Source organism: Anabrus simplex, chromosome 2, assembly GCF_040414725.1.
Source record: "Anabrus simplex isolate iqAnaSimp1 chromosome 2, ASM4041472v1, whole genome shotgun sequence".
Classification (NCBI taxonomy): domain Eukaryota; kingdom Metazoa; phylum Arthropoda; class Insecta; order Orthoptera; family Tettigoniidae; genus Anabrus; species Anabrus simplex.
This window is the reverse complement of record NC_090266.1, coordinates 642106771-642120128: the sequence shown is the minus strand read 5'-3', so window position 1 is coordinate 642120128 and position 13358 is coordinate 642106771. Positions and strand designations below refer to the sequence as shown.

The 13358-nt window shown below is 37.9% G+C and overlaps 1 protein-coding gene across 1 annotated transcript in view; it reads right to left on the bottom strand.

Moving 5' to 3' along the window:
* Positions 1 to 13358, bottom strand: part of HUWE1 (HECT, UBA and WWE domain containing E3 ubiquitin protein ligase 1) — a 1366532-nt gene that overhangs the window by 1148396 nt on the left and 204778 nt on the right. Inside the window, exon 10 of the mRNA XM_068226019.1 lies at positions 1662 to 2282. Within this exon, the coding sequence (XP_068082120.1) occupies positions 1662 to 2282 (621 nt within the window). The remainder of the gene's footprint in view (positions 1 to 1661; positions 2283 to 13358) is intronic.

The following is a 13358-nucleotide window of genomic DNA, read 5'->3' as shown; positions in this document are numbered from 1 at the left end:
ATTTTACTCTCCTTTCATTTTGCCAGTGACCAGGTCTCTCTTGTGTACATCACTATGGTATTTATTTCCACCTTCCTCCATCCAGCTACCTTGGGAATCATAGTAGGCCTACTGATTTATAGGAGAAAGGGAAGAGAAGGGTACTGTAAAAATCAGGGCACACGACCTTGAATTTGGAAAGCTTCAAGTACTTGGAAAGCAAAATGATGCAGGATAGGTCATTGATATTAGTAAGATGATACTACAGGAAAGTGCATACCAAAGTGTAAGGAAGTACCAACGAGGTGTAAAGAGACTTGTCAAGATTGTACGTTCATTCCTGGTAGGGGTCTGTGGCTTCACAGGATGCTGAAATGCAAGAACTCCAAGTCACAGGCTTCTGGCACACTGAATAATTCCCTCAAAACAATATTCACAACACCCTGGTGCTGTTAAGACAGTAAGCAGGTGGTGAACAAATAACCTTATCTGAAATTTCCATATGATACAAATACTATACAGGACAAATTATTTCTAGGAAAAGTGTGCAGCTTCACCTGTTAAGAGATATTTCATGCTGTTTTAATCTACAGCACATAACCTTTGTATCTCCTTTCAACAACATTATGCAAAACTGAGCACTTAAAATGATCCTGAGTAGTAAATTCAATTTCATACTTCAATCTTATCACAACAAGATACACAATATATAGCTGACAAGGGCAGAAGTATTACAAACCAAGCAACTCCATGGCATCTTTCCACAAACTAACATGAGGATGCCCTTGTAAACAACTGTCCAGCTACATCAAAAGTTCAATCAACGGTTGGCCGTATCTTTGATCTATGACCTTCAAGTAAAATTGAAACCAAAGCCTCCAATCTGCATGCTGTCCGTTCATTATAATGGATTATTTCCAAGTCCTTATCTTTAGCCACATAAATGTCCACTATCTGAATCAAGAACACTGGACCTCCCTGTCCGTTACAAGCCAAATCTCTTACTTCTGTACCCTGAACTATAAAATTTATTTCCAATTACTTTTTGTGAAACAAACCTGGGAGTCTCTCTGATGGTAATGGAAAACAGTATCTATTGAACTTTTTAATGAGTAGTTCTAACAGTAAATTCCTTGGTCAGAGAATATTCTACAATCTATAACTGGAAGTATCCTCATGTAGCCTGATAAGGAATAGCAGAAATATGGTTTGTAAAGTAAGGAGTGAAAAGAATTATATACATCAATTCTTGCTACTACAACTGGTAAACAAACATAGGTTATAACAGCACCAGTTGAGAGCAAGACAATAAAATAAACTGGGAATGCACAACTAAACCTGGGTAATGTAAAAACAAAGTTAGGACAATCATCATTTCACAACAAAACAGTTTTCATAATATGAACTTTCATCAAGATCCAGTAGTTACAATTTAAATCCTATACTTATAAACCACAGGAGCTTATGAAATTTAACAACAACTTGTTAAGGGCATAATCATTTTAATGAACTTCACATGCACGATATACATAATGTATGTTTCATACAAGAGTCAACCAAAATGCTCTTAATTCCTACTGCAAACATATCATAGTAGTTACCTGAAGTGTTCTTGAACCAAGTTCCAAACAAAATTATCCAAGAACACATTAAAACAGTTCAGTGTGAGAGAACATACTTACATCTTTCACCAGCAAAGCATGAAGAACAACATTGCAGAGTCCACTATCTTGTAACGATGACAACAATGATGGTTCTTGAAACACATACACTGTCACAACGTCTGTGGCAAGCAAAAATAATGATGGGCCATAATATTCAGCATTGCTTATTATGTGCCTTAAAGAATTCGGAAGTGAATCGTCCATAACATGTCTAACACTGTCTGGAAATGAAGAATCCTGAATGGCCTTCTTTAGAAAGTTCAACATGGATTTAAGTAAAGCAGCACGCTGTGGGAGACAAGTATTTCCCAATTTATCACTACCACCATCTGGAATCCATATACTACACTTGCGTACATCTTTAGATGTTGATGCTCCTATGTTAACTTGGTTTACATCACAACTATTATCTAAAAGGTAGTGACCAGCAGAAACAGTTTCCACTTCCATACTGTTTGAAGCATCACAACAATTTACATCATGGGATGAAGGCCCGGCAGTTGTATCTTGCAAGTCTCTATCTGGACCTGAACAAGAAGCTACATCAGGAGACGTTTCCATATGACTTGCAGAATGAGTTGGTAGGTCTGGATCAACAATTTCGAATGGTTGTTCCTTGCGGCAAATGTTCACTTCCATCTGCAAAAGAAAAGAATGCAAGGAAGAAAATGTTATGGCAATACCTGAGAGGGGGACAGTGCAAGCTTGAAATTTTTTTTTTTTTTTTTTTTTAACTTGAGACTCTTATCCAAGTTAATAACAATACAGGCAAAATACCATATTTCTCCAAATCCAAGATGTTTATTTTTTTCCTCAGAATTTCAAATGAAAAATCAAATGCTGTTATGCATTTGCAACCTAAGAGTAATGAAAACCACTAGCAGCTACCACTGTAACCACACTGCTTCCCTTCGCAAGCGCGAAAAACTTGTTGACCTTCAACATCCGTGTCTATTATACATCACTAGCCGCGGCAGCTGGTGTTGTACAGCTGGTGTTGTACAGTGCTTCTGTGTACAGTAAGTAACACCAATGGTTTTCAGAAAATAGTGAAGAGAGGATGGCATTTACTAGCCTCTACAAAAATGTTTCTCAAATCCACAAAATGGCATCAAAACATTACTCTCTTGAGCTCATTGCAAGGTCGACCATAATGTACTTCCGAGCCCCAGCTGCGCAGGAGATGTCATTTGAATAGAAATAGCAAGGATGCAATCCTTCAAATTCTTAGAAAGGCCATGGCTACACACTGGCAGAGTTATAGCGCGTCTACTGTACTTGGCGTATAGTAAAAGGAAAGATTTTGTAGACAGCAGAAATATTTTCATGATGGATCGTCGTATAATTTTCAAAAGGCTCTTTTCAATATTACGGTGTCAGCTTTAAGTTAATTGTTAAAACACGCGGAAATAAAGAATAATTGTGTAGCTCCAAGAAAATTAAGACATAACCAAAGTTAATATTCGGCGTTCACGTGGGGACAACGTTAGTCTACAAATGTGTTCTATACAAGAAAGGCATTCAGTGGCCTGCCAACAAGCATGCTTTAAAGAAGTCGAACATGAAGTTGCGAAGTATGTCCACGAAAAATGCAAGGTCGGAATGCCCATAACACAAGCTGAGGGCTCACGAGGAAGAATACCCTGAACTTTCAAGGCAGTATCAAATACCTATAATGAAAATGATTAGGAAAGTGGGAAGGATTTACATGATAGTTCTGCATATTTATTATTTTCTCAAATTAAATTAAAAATTTGTTATAAATAAAGTGGTGATTTCAAAAGAAGTTTTTAAGCCCGATTTAATTGTTTGGAAGGAAAAGGATGGGGTTGCCTTGCATTCAGTCGTCTTGGATTTGGAGAAATAAGGAATTTCAACATTTGTGTATATGGACAGTACCTGACAATCAGTATTATTGTCAAGTCAGTGGTAGCATCTAGGACATATTATTTGTACCCAGGATTGGAGCAAGTGCCCTGATGATATCATCAACATTTATCTTGAGTATGGAAAAATATGACATAGATCCATTCTGGATAGTATCAGACATGTTACTCCATTATCCAAATGGTGGAGCTTCCAACATACATTGTACAGCATGGCTTAATGCAAGAACATCTCCAATAGCATCAGAACTGAGCATAAAATCAACAAGGCCACTGACCTAGATGTTAGGCCCCTTCAAACAATAATTCTTGCTACTTTCATGTCTGTTACTTCTAACTTATGAATAAGATATCCTGAGTCCACCCAGCTTTCGCTCCTGTAAAGCAAAGTTGGTCTGAAAACAGACCAATGTAAAGATAGTTTCGTCTGGGAGCTGACTTCCTTCTTACAGAATACTGTTGATCACAACTGCGAGCTCACTGCATTAGCTTTACTACACCTTGATTCAAATCTCACTTATGATATTACCATCCTGGGAGAACGCACAACCTAAATACCTGAAATTATCGACCTGTTGTAGCTTTCTATCACCAATCTGACATTCAATTCTCTTGAATTTCTTACCTACTGAAATCAATTTAGTCTTCAAGAGGCTAATTTTCATACCATACTCATTGCACCTATTTTCAAGTTCCAAGATATTAGACTGCAGGCTTTCGGCACAGTCTGCTATTAAGACCAAGTCGTCAGCATAGGCCAAACTGCTTACTACATTTCCACCTAACTGAATCCCTCCCTGCGATTTTATACTTTTCAGCAGATGATCCATGTAAACTACGAACAGCAAAGGTGAAAGATTACAGCCTTGTCTAACACCTGTAAGTACCCTGAACCAAGAACTCATTCTACCGTCAATTCTCACTGAAGCCCAATTGTCAACATAAATGCCTTTGATTGATTTTAATAATCTACCTTTAATTCCATAGTCCCCCAGTATAGTGAACCTCTTTTCCCTCGGTACCCTGTCATGTGCTTTCTCTAGATCTACGAAACAAACACGACTGCCTATTCCTCTCATAGCATGTTTCAATTACCTGGAACATACTGAAAATCTGATCCTGACAGCCTCTCTGAAACCACACTGGTTTTCATCCAACTTCCTCTCAACTACTGATCGCACCCTCCCTTCCAAGATACCAGTGAATACTTTGCCTGGTATACCTCGATAGTTGTTGCAATCCTTCCTGTTCCCTTCCTTATAGATAGGTGCAATTACTGCTTTTGTCCAATCTGAAGGTACCTAACCAACACTCCACGCTAATTTTACTACTCTATGAAGCCATTTCATCCCTGCCTTCCCACTATACTTCACAATTTCAGGTCTAATTTCATGCATTCCTGCTGCCTTATGACAATGGAGTTTATTTACCATCCTTTCCACTTCTTCAAGCATAATTTCACCAACATCATTTTCCTCCTCCCCATGAGCTTGGCTGTATATCCACGTCCTGGATGATTTTCTTTTACATTGAGAAGATGTTCAAAATATTCCCTCCACCTCTCCAGTGATTCCTTGGCATCTATTATGAGTTCATCAGAATTACTCAAAACACTGTTCATTTCCTTTTTCCCTCCCTTCTTAAGATTCTTTATTACTGTCCAGAAAGCTGCTTGACCTAGCCCTTCCAGGTTATTACCAAAATCTTCCCACAACATCTTTTTGGATTCAACAACTATTTGTTTCGCTCTGTTTCTTTCATCTACGTATAAATCCCTGTCTGACTCGCCCCTCGTTTGGAGCCATTTCTAAAAAGCTTTTTTTTTTTTACGTTTACAGGCTGCTCTCACTTCGTCATTCCACCAAGATGTTCGCCTTTTCCCATCTTTACACACAGTTGTTCCTAGGCATTCCCTTGCTGTGTCTACTACAGCATCCCTGTATGCCACTCATTCACTTTCTATATCCCGAACCTGCTTACTGCCTAGTGTTCGAAACTTCTCACTAATCATATCCATTTACTTCTGTCTAATTTCCACGTCCTGGAGATTTTCTACCCTTATTCGTTCGCAGACAGATTTCACTTTCTCTACCCTAGGCCTAGAGATACTTAGTTCACTACAGATCAGATAGTGGTCTATATCATCGAAAAATCCACAAAAAACTCTTACATTCCTAACAGATTTCCTGAAATCGAAGTCTGTTAAGATATAGTCTATTATGGATCTGGTACCCCTAGCCTCCCATGTGTTGCGGTGAATAGCCTTATGGTTGAAGAATGTATTCATAACAGCTAAACCCATACTAGCACAGAAGTCCAGCAAAGGCTTCCCATTCCCATTAGCTTCCATATCTTCCCCACATTTACCAATCACCCTTTCGTATCCTTCAGTTCTATTCCCAACTCTCGCATTGAAATCGCCCTATCTATCTATCCTATCTATCCTTGCTGTTGACCCTGACCACGATGTCACTCAATGCTTCATAAAACTTGTCAACTTCATCCTCATCTGCACCCTCACATGGTGAATACACGGATACAATTCTTGTCCTAATTCCTCCAACTGACAAATCTACCCACATCATTTGCTCATTTACGTGCTTGCAATGGTATTCCTGATAAAGAGCCCTACCCCAGATTCTGCCCTTCCCTTTCTAACACCCGTCAAGTACACTTTATAATCTCCTATCTCTTCCTAGTTATTTCCCCTTACCCGAATATCACTTACTCCTAGCACATCCAGATGCTTCCTCTTTGCTGACTCAGCCAGTTCTACCTTCTTTCTTCCATAAGCCCCATTAATATTGATAGCTCCCCATCGAATTCCATTTCGTTCGCCAAGTTGTTTCCAAGGAGACCCTCGCCTGTCAAATGGGAGTGGGACTCCGTTAATCCCATAGGTCCGAGGCTTGCTTAAAATGTTCTGAGCTCGGTAAATTCGTGAAGAAGGATGCTACCCTACTTGCACATAGTCCAAGTGAGGATCTCTCCTCTAACGGGTTATGGAGCACCGGTGAATTGTATAGTCCTAGCCGCCTGAGCACAAAGAGGGCCATGACTCAGAATATGTCCGAGATGCCCACTCCCATTCCATAGCAACTGGTATCCTGACTCTCAGGACCACTTACTAGGCCACTCAGCCGTTGCCCATTATTCACGAACTAGGACGTGACTACAGTAACCCACAAACATGAACCCCTTTAAACAAGCAAGTAAAATCAACTTGGCCAACACATCGGTTGAACATAAACAAGTCTGTGATATATGAACATAATCTCCTGATTATCTTACTGAATTGTTAAGCTGTCAATTATAATGTATAAATTTAAACATATCGTGTCTAGTTAAGTGAAAACAATAAAATATGGAATTCCATCTGAAAATGTAGAGCATTTTAAAATAAATATTGACACTAGACACATGTAACATACATTTTAAGACATTTCTGCACAATACATAATTATGAAATTGCACACATCTGTGATATTGAAGATTTAGTCATAAATCATTCAATTTGAAAGAATTTAGTAGTATAGTATGTCCCACTCCCAGAGGGGCGGTATATTCATAACATCCCGTATATTCTATTACCGATATTATTACATTTATTGCTTACTTATGCACCCAATAGCCTTTATCAGGAGTACTAAACTCTTTTTACAGGCAGTGTTGAAAGTGGTGTCCTTCAGCATTCAAACATTCCTAGCATTAATTGTGGATTTTCAGGGCTCGAATACCTATTGTTTTGTGAAGGCACATGACCGTTCAAATGAAAACATGCTTCAATTGAGAAAATTATTACATGTGGGTCAACAATGACACCAGCATTATTTTGCAACGTCCAATTACAGAAATTTACTTTGGCATCATCATCACAGGATCGTAACTGGTGGATGTTACTCTGTAAGGTTTTAATTTTAATATTTTAGTAGACTTGTGTACGGAGGATTTTGAGATACAGACTTCTTATGCAATACGTCATACAGATTTAGTGGGAAATCGTATGAATGATGTGTTAGTGTTGTTGATTTTTCTTCTGATAGAACCCTTCGTTTCGGTTTAGGAACTACAGCATTAAGCGATCCCGTTGTTCTTATCTATTCATGCGACATTGTTTCTCTACCTGGAATTGGAACCCTGGGAAATCTCTCCTGAAATCATCTACACACCTCCCTACATGACTCGGTTGTTACATATGTGTCAAATATAAAAACTCTGTTCAAGCATGAATTTCACTGGCATTTCAATGGTGTAATAAAGTAATTAATCTAACTAATTCCACTGCAATTCAGCCACATGTGCTCTTGCAACAAACGTATCACTTCATGGCTTCCCACGACACACGAACTCTAGTAAATTACCGCCTCATGGCTATGCAGCGAGTCAGGATGAGGTTATGAATACACCGCTCAAAGTGTGCAGGTGCATGTTGACTGCTGGCCCTGGCAGGGAGTGGGACACACTGTATGAACTCATAAGCGCATACATCTGCAAAATGGAAGATTTAGTCATAAATCATTGTCAATTCCCCTTTTTTCATTGACACCGGGTGGGGGCAAATATGGTTCCTCTCCACTTCCTCCTGTCTCTCCACCATTCTTCGTCCAACACAGCGATCCTGTTCAGGTTCTGCTGTCCTATGCTATTCTTCACAGAGTCCATTGTAATCTTGGTTTCCCTCCTCCTCTCTTCCCTGTCATTTGTCTTTCCAGTGCTTGCCTTGGCAGTCTTTCTTCTTACATCTGCTTGACATGTCCAAACCACCTCAATCTGTTTCGTTCCAGTATGTCATTTAGTTTTTGCACATTTAGCTTTTCTGTATATCCTCATTTCTCACTCTATCCCTCCTTGTCTTCTGCACCATACTCCTCACGAATTTCATTTCAACTCCTGTGATCTACTCTCATCTATCCGAGTCACTGCCCAGGTTTCTGCTTCATTTGTCATTATGGGCAAGTAATATCCCTTGTACATTACTTCCGTAGCCTGCAGTGATACATCTTTATCCCATATTAATCTCCGTACTTGGTGGTAAAAGGCACTCTCAAGTTGCACCCTCCTGATTTCCATATCCAGTCTTGCATTTTGTGTCAGGTCACTTCCCAAGAAATTAAAGTGTCCTATTTCTGGTTCCCTGTCACCAATTTTGATAGCTCCTTTTCCTTCTTTATTTCCCCTACTCGTCATTATTGTTTTGGCTGTTCTCCACATTGATCCTCAATCCCAACTGTTCAATTCTATTCACATATCTGCCAACTTTCAAAAAGAGAAATTTGGAAGATTCTAAAGTGGAAAATTTTTAACAACACGTGCATGCGTCGCAAAGTCTTGAGAAGTAATGAAAAAGGATGGCAAGGTGGGAGATTATAAACAATACTAATACAAGTCAAATATATGTTATGATCACCCCTGAAATTAAACACTTATACAAAGTTACATCTTGATGAGTGTTCTTCTGTTTCCACTTAACACTGGGAACACTTTTCGTGATCGTATAAAACAAGGAAATTAAGCAGAACATGTCTCCCTAAAAGACTGTTAATACCGTTTCTCAGTTTAACTCATTACAAACAACACTAAAAATACTAAATCGATTATAAATTTGTCGCACAATTCCACGAGTTTCAGAACTACCGCCAATGTTACACCCACACACAAACAAAGCCTTTCACAGCAGCCATGAAGCATGACGCAGTTACTAAAGTTCTTATATCACAGAACACCCATATATAACAGTTATATATAAATTCACAGATTTCTTTCCTTCAAAATCACAACCTGCTACTTGTTTGGGAACATTTCAGTGAATGAAGTAGCAGTTGAGGTCGAAAAGGTGACAAAACCACAGTGATAATCGATGTGATTATCGATACATTTACCTGTCGAATTTCAAGCACTGCATCTCGTATTACCAGCTACTATCGAAAGTCAAAATCCAATTTGACCGCAGAAATCGAAACCAAGCGCAGATATTCAAAATCCGTACAATAACATTGATCATCCGTACAATCGTAAAACACGCTCAAAATCCATACATTTTACGGAAAAAAAAAAACGGAATACTTGGCAGATATGTATTCAGTAAATTCAGCCGTTGTTTTACCTCATCTTCTACCCAGATCACATCATCATCTGCAAACATCATTACATTCATCCCTTCCTGTCTATAATCTTCCCGTGCTGTCTTTACAATAACATCCATCACCATTAAGAACAGTAAAGGTGACAACACACTCATTTGTTTAAGCCAATTGTCAATTCCAAACCATTTGGTTCTACCCATAGTTATCTTCACACAGCTGGAACAGTTGTCGACCGTGTAAGACATCTCCCACACCTTTTTTTTTTTCTTTTTTTTTTTCCACCTTTACAGACAAAAAAAGTAGGAGAAGGTGTCCAATATGTGATAACCTCAAATTTTGTGCAGTGAACACATGACTACTAAGCTATAAAGAGCTACAAATCGCACATGTAAACATTCTACACCATTCTTTAACAAACTTATCAATGTATTCTGAGTTTTACTGGCCATTTTCGTTGGAAGGCAATATATTTACATAAAAAAAGGCCAATAAATGGTGAACACAGGACTCTTAGGCCTACATATTAAGTAAATACAGTCCGTTTAGTTGTTTTTGTTTTTAAATTTGCTTTATGTCGCAACAACACAGATAGGTCTTAAGGCGACGATGGGATAGGAAAGGCCTAGGAGTAGTAAGGAAGCGGCCGTGGCCATAATTAAGGTACAGCCCCAGCATTTGCCTTGTGTGAAAATGGGAAACCACTGAAACCCATTTTCAAGGCTGCCGACAGTGGGATTTGAACCCTTTATCTCCAGAAGCAAGCTCATAGATACGCGCCTCTAACCGCACAGCCAACTTGCCCAGTCAGTTTTACTCTTATATCACGTCAATTGTTTCATCTCCTCTGATGAGACTGACGTCAGGAAGGGCGCACCGGTCATAAAAACTCTCTACGAAGATTCATCTCGCTTCTTATTCGACCCTGCAGAGAAAAGGGATAAGGTTATCATATATTATGCAGTATTAATACAAAATAACTTAATGGCTTTATCTCCGTCAGTTGAGCAGTAGGCCTAATACACAGTAAACCTGATCACTGCTTTCATTTGAATTACAGTCATCTTGTGCAGCCGACTTCCCTGCTACCGGCATGTCGTCATTCCAAATGACGTCATCTTTGCTGCCATCTCATTAGCCAGGCACTGCAATCAAGAGCATTCAAGATCCCCTTTTTGAAACTTTTAAAAATAGTTTTGTTACAAGTGACTATTCTCATTTTGGTTCCGTATTGAAGTTGACGTATGTCTCAAGTGTTATTACAATATTATAAGTCCACCTGTTCAATACAATACAATATGATCCACTATTTCATATGGTCAAATGTTTTTTATACATAATACATAAAAGTCAAAGGTACATGTTTCACCCTCCTTAGGGGCATCATCAGCCTATATCAATCTTAAAAAATAATAATAATACATATACTTATAAATTATAGGTTAAAATGTTGAAAATGGTTTCGTAAAACATTATACAATAACATCTAAAACAACGATAATGCACCAAAGTATGTTAAAAGAGAGTGAAATTAACAGTTTGAAGATTAAAACGTGATTAAACATGAGATTTTGAGAGTCTAAAACTAAAATGGATCCATATTTTTATAATATCATTAAGACTGTGAAAGCCTTGAGTATAAAAACAATCATCAAAGGGGGATGTTTCTTCAATTCCCAAGTTGAATCCAAGGTGGTAAAATCACTTTCAGTTATTTAAAACGGAAGTGTGAATGTAACAAACAAGTTTAAAATGTATATGATTGGGATATCTGAAAGTCAAGAAGAAAATGGAACTTCTGTAGAGGCGATGCTTGTGATAAAACGTATGTCAAAGCTAGCAGAGTTCGGAAATTATGGTAGTCGAATGGATCTAAAAGATAGTCAAGTTGATATATAATTCCGTTGAAACATGTGTTGGAAGAAATGTTCAGGATTTTTCGTACGGAGCGTACTAAGTACGTCAGGTTGTTACGGCAACGCTAGCTTGTCAAGCTAGTTCCATTTTCTTCTTGACTTTCAGATATCCCAATCATATACATTTTAAACTTGTTTGTTACATTCACACTTCCGTTTTAAATAACTGAAAGTGATTTTACCACCTTGGATTCAACTTGGGAATTGAAGAAACATCCCCCTTTGATGATTGTTTTTATACTCAAGGCTTTCACAGTCTTAATGATATTATAAAAATATGGATCCATTTTAGTTTTAGACTCTCAAAATCTCATGTTTAATCACGTTTTAATCTTCAAACTGTTAATTTCACTCTCTTTTAACATACTTTGGTGCATTATCGTTGTTTTAGATGTTATTGTATAATGTTTTACGAAACCATTTTCAACATTTTAACCTATAATTTATAAGTATATGTATTATTATTATTTTTTAAGATTGATATAGGCTGATGATGCCCCTAAGGAGGGTGAAACATGTACCTTTGACTTTTATGTATTATGTATAAAAAACATTTGACCATATGAAATAGTGGATCATATTGTATTGTATTGAACAGGTGGACTTATAATATTGTAATAACACTTGAGACAATAGTTTTGTTCCCGACTATAGAGTCCAAACAGTGAGATCTTTTCGCAAATAGACTCTGGAGAGGGTCTCTCATTCCTAGTTGGTGTATGTGTAGCAGAGCCAACCCCTCCCAAATAAAGCCATCCTATAGAAAGAGTGCCAACCCACCAGCTGATAACTAGTGTATGTTCCAAGCTGTACATCCGAATGTTATAGAGAGGCCCGGTTTCTTCAACGAATATTAAGTGTTAACACTGCTGTTAAAGAGACTTAACACATAATTTAACAAAATGGCTGTCTCAAATTGTTAATACTTGTGTTAAATTAACATGGCAGCAGCCCTGTGTTAAACCTCTTAACAGATGCTAAAATTTCAAAAATGGAGGCATGTAGAAGACGTAACTTTGAAGCCTTACTCCTGTATAAAGACTATTTATAAAGTGAAGAAAGCAAACGATGACCCATACTAAGAAAAAAATGACTTTTTAGAGTTGTCAGAAGAAAGATTTCTAATTACCAAAGCCATGATGAACAAGGTATTAGATGATACTGAAAATAGGTTAGAGTTTCCAACAGACTGAAACTTATCAGTGTCTCCAGTGCAGCAGTTGCTTATAGATTTTATAAGGAGGGGTCAGACCCTGCATCCAATCAATTTCAACGAGCTTAATGTACATCTTACGGGACACTCAACAATAACTCTCGTATAAGGGTTTAGGTCAATATGCTTTCGTTTTCGAAAAAAATGAGGACAAATGTCATGAGGCAGGATCTGCTTCAGACCACGTGGAGGTGATAAAACACTAAAAGGCAAACACATTTTACTTAAACTTGTCAAGTCCGCAACCTAATTATTTCCAAAAAATGTATGAATCCCCTGATTCTAATGCAACACATATATACTTGAAAATTTGCAACACAGACAAGTGGAGCAGTGGCCGAGTGGTCATCGTACTTGTCTACTAACCGCGATGACGCGAGTTTGAGCCCCGCCATAGCTATATTTTTTAAACAAATTTAATTATTATTTCAGGGAATGTGAAGGTAAAAATGAGACTAAAAATATTAAGCAAATTGCAGTGGTATTTTATTTTCTACCTCAAATTAATATTTATACAGAGAAAGAGATCCAGCAGTAACTGTGAGAACGTTTAGGCATATATTAATTTCCGGTAGAAAATTAAGTGTACTGCAATTTGCATAATATTTTTGTTCCAATTT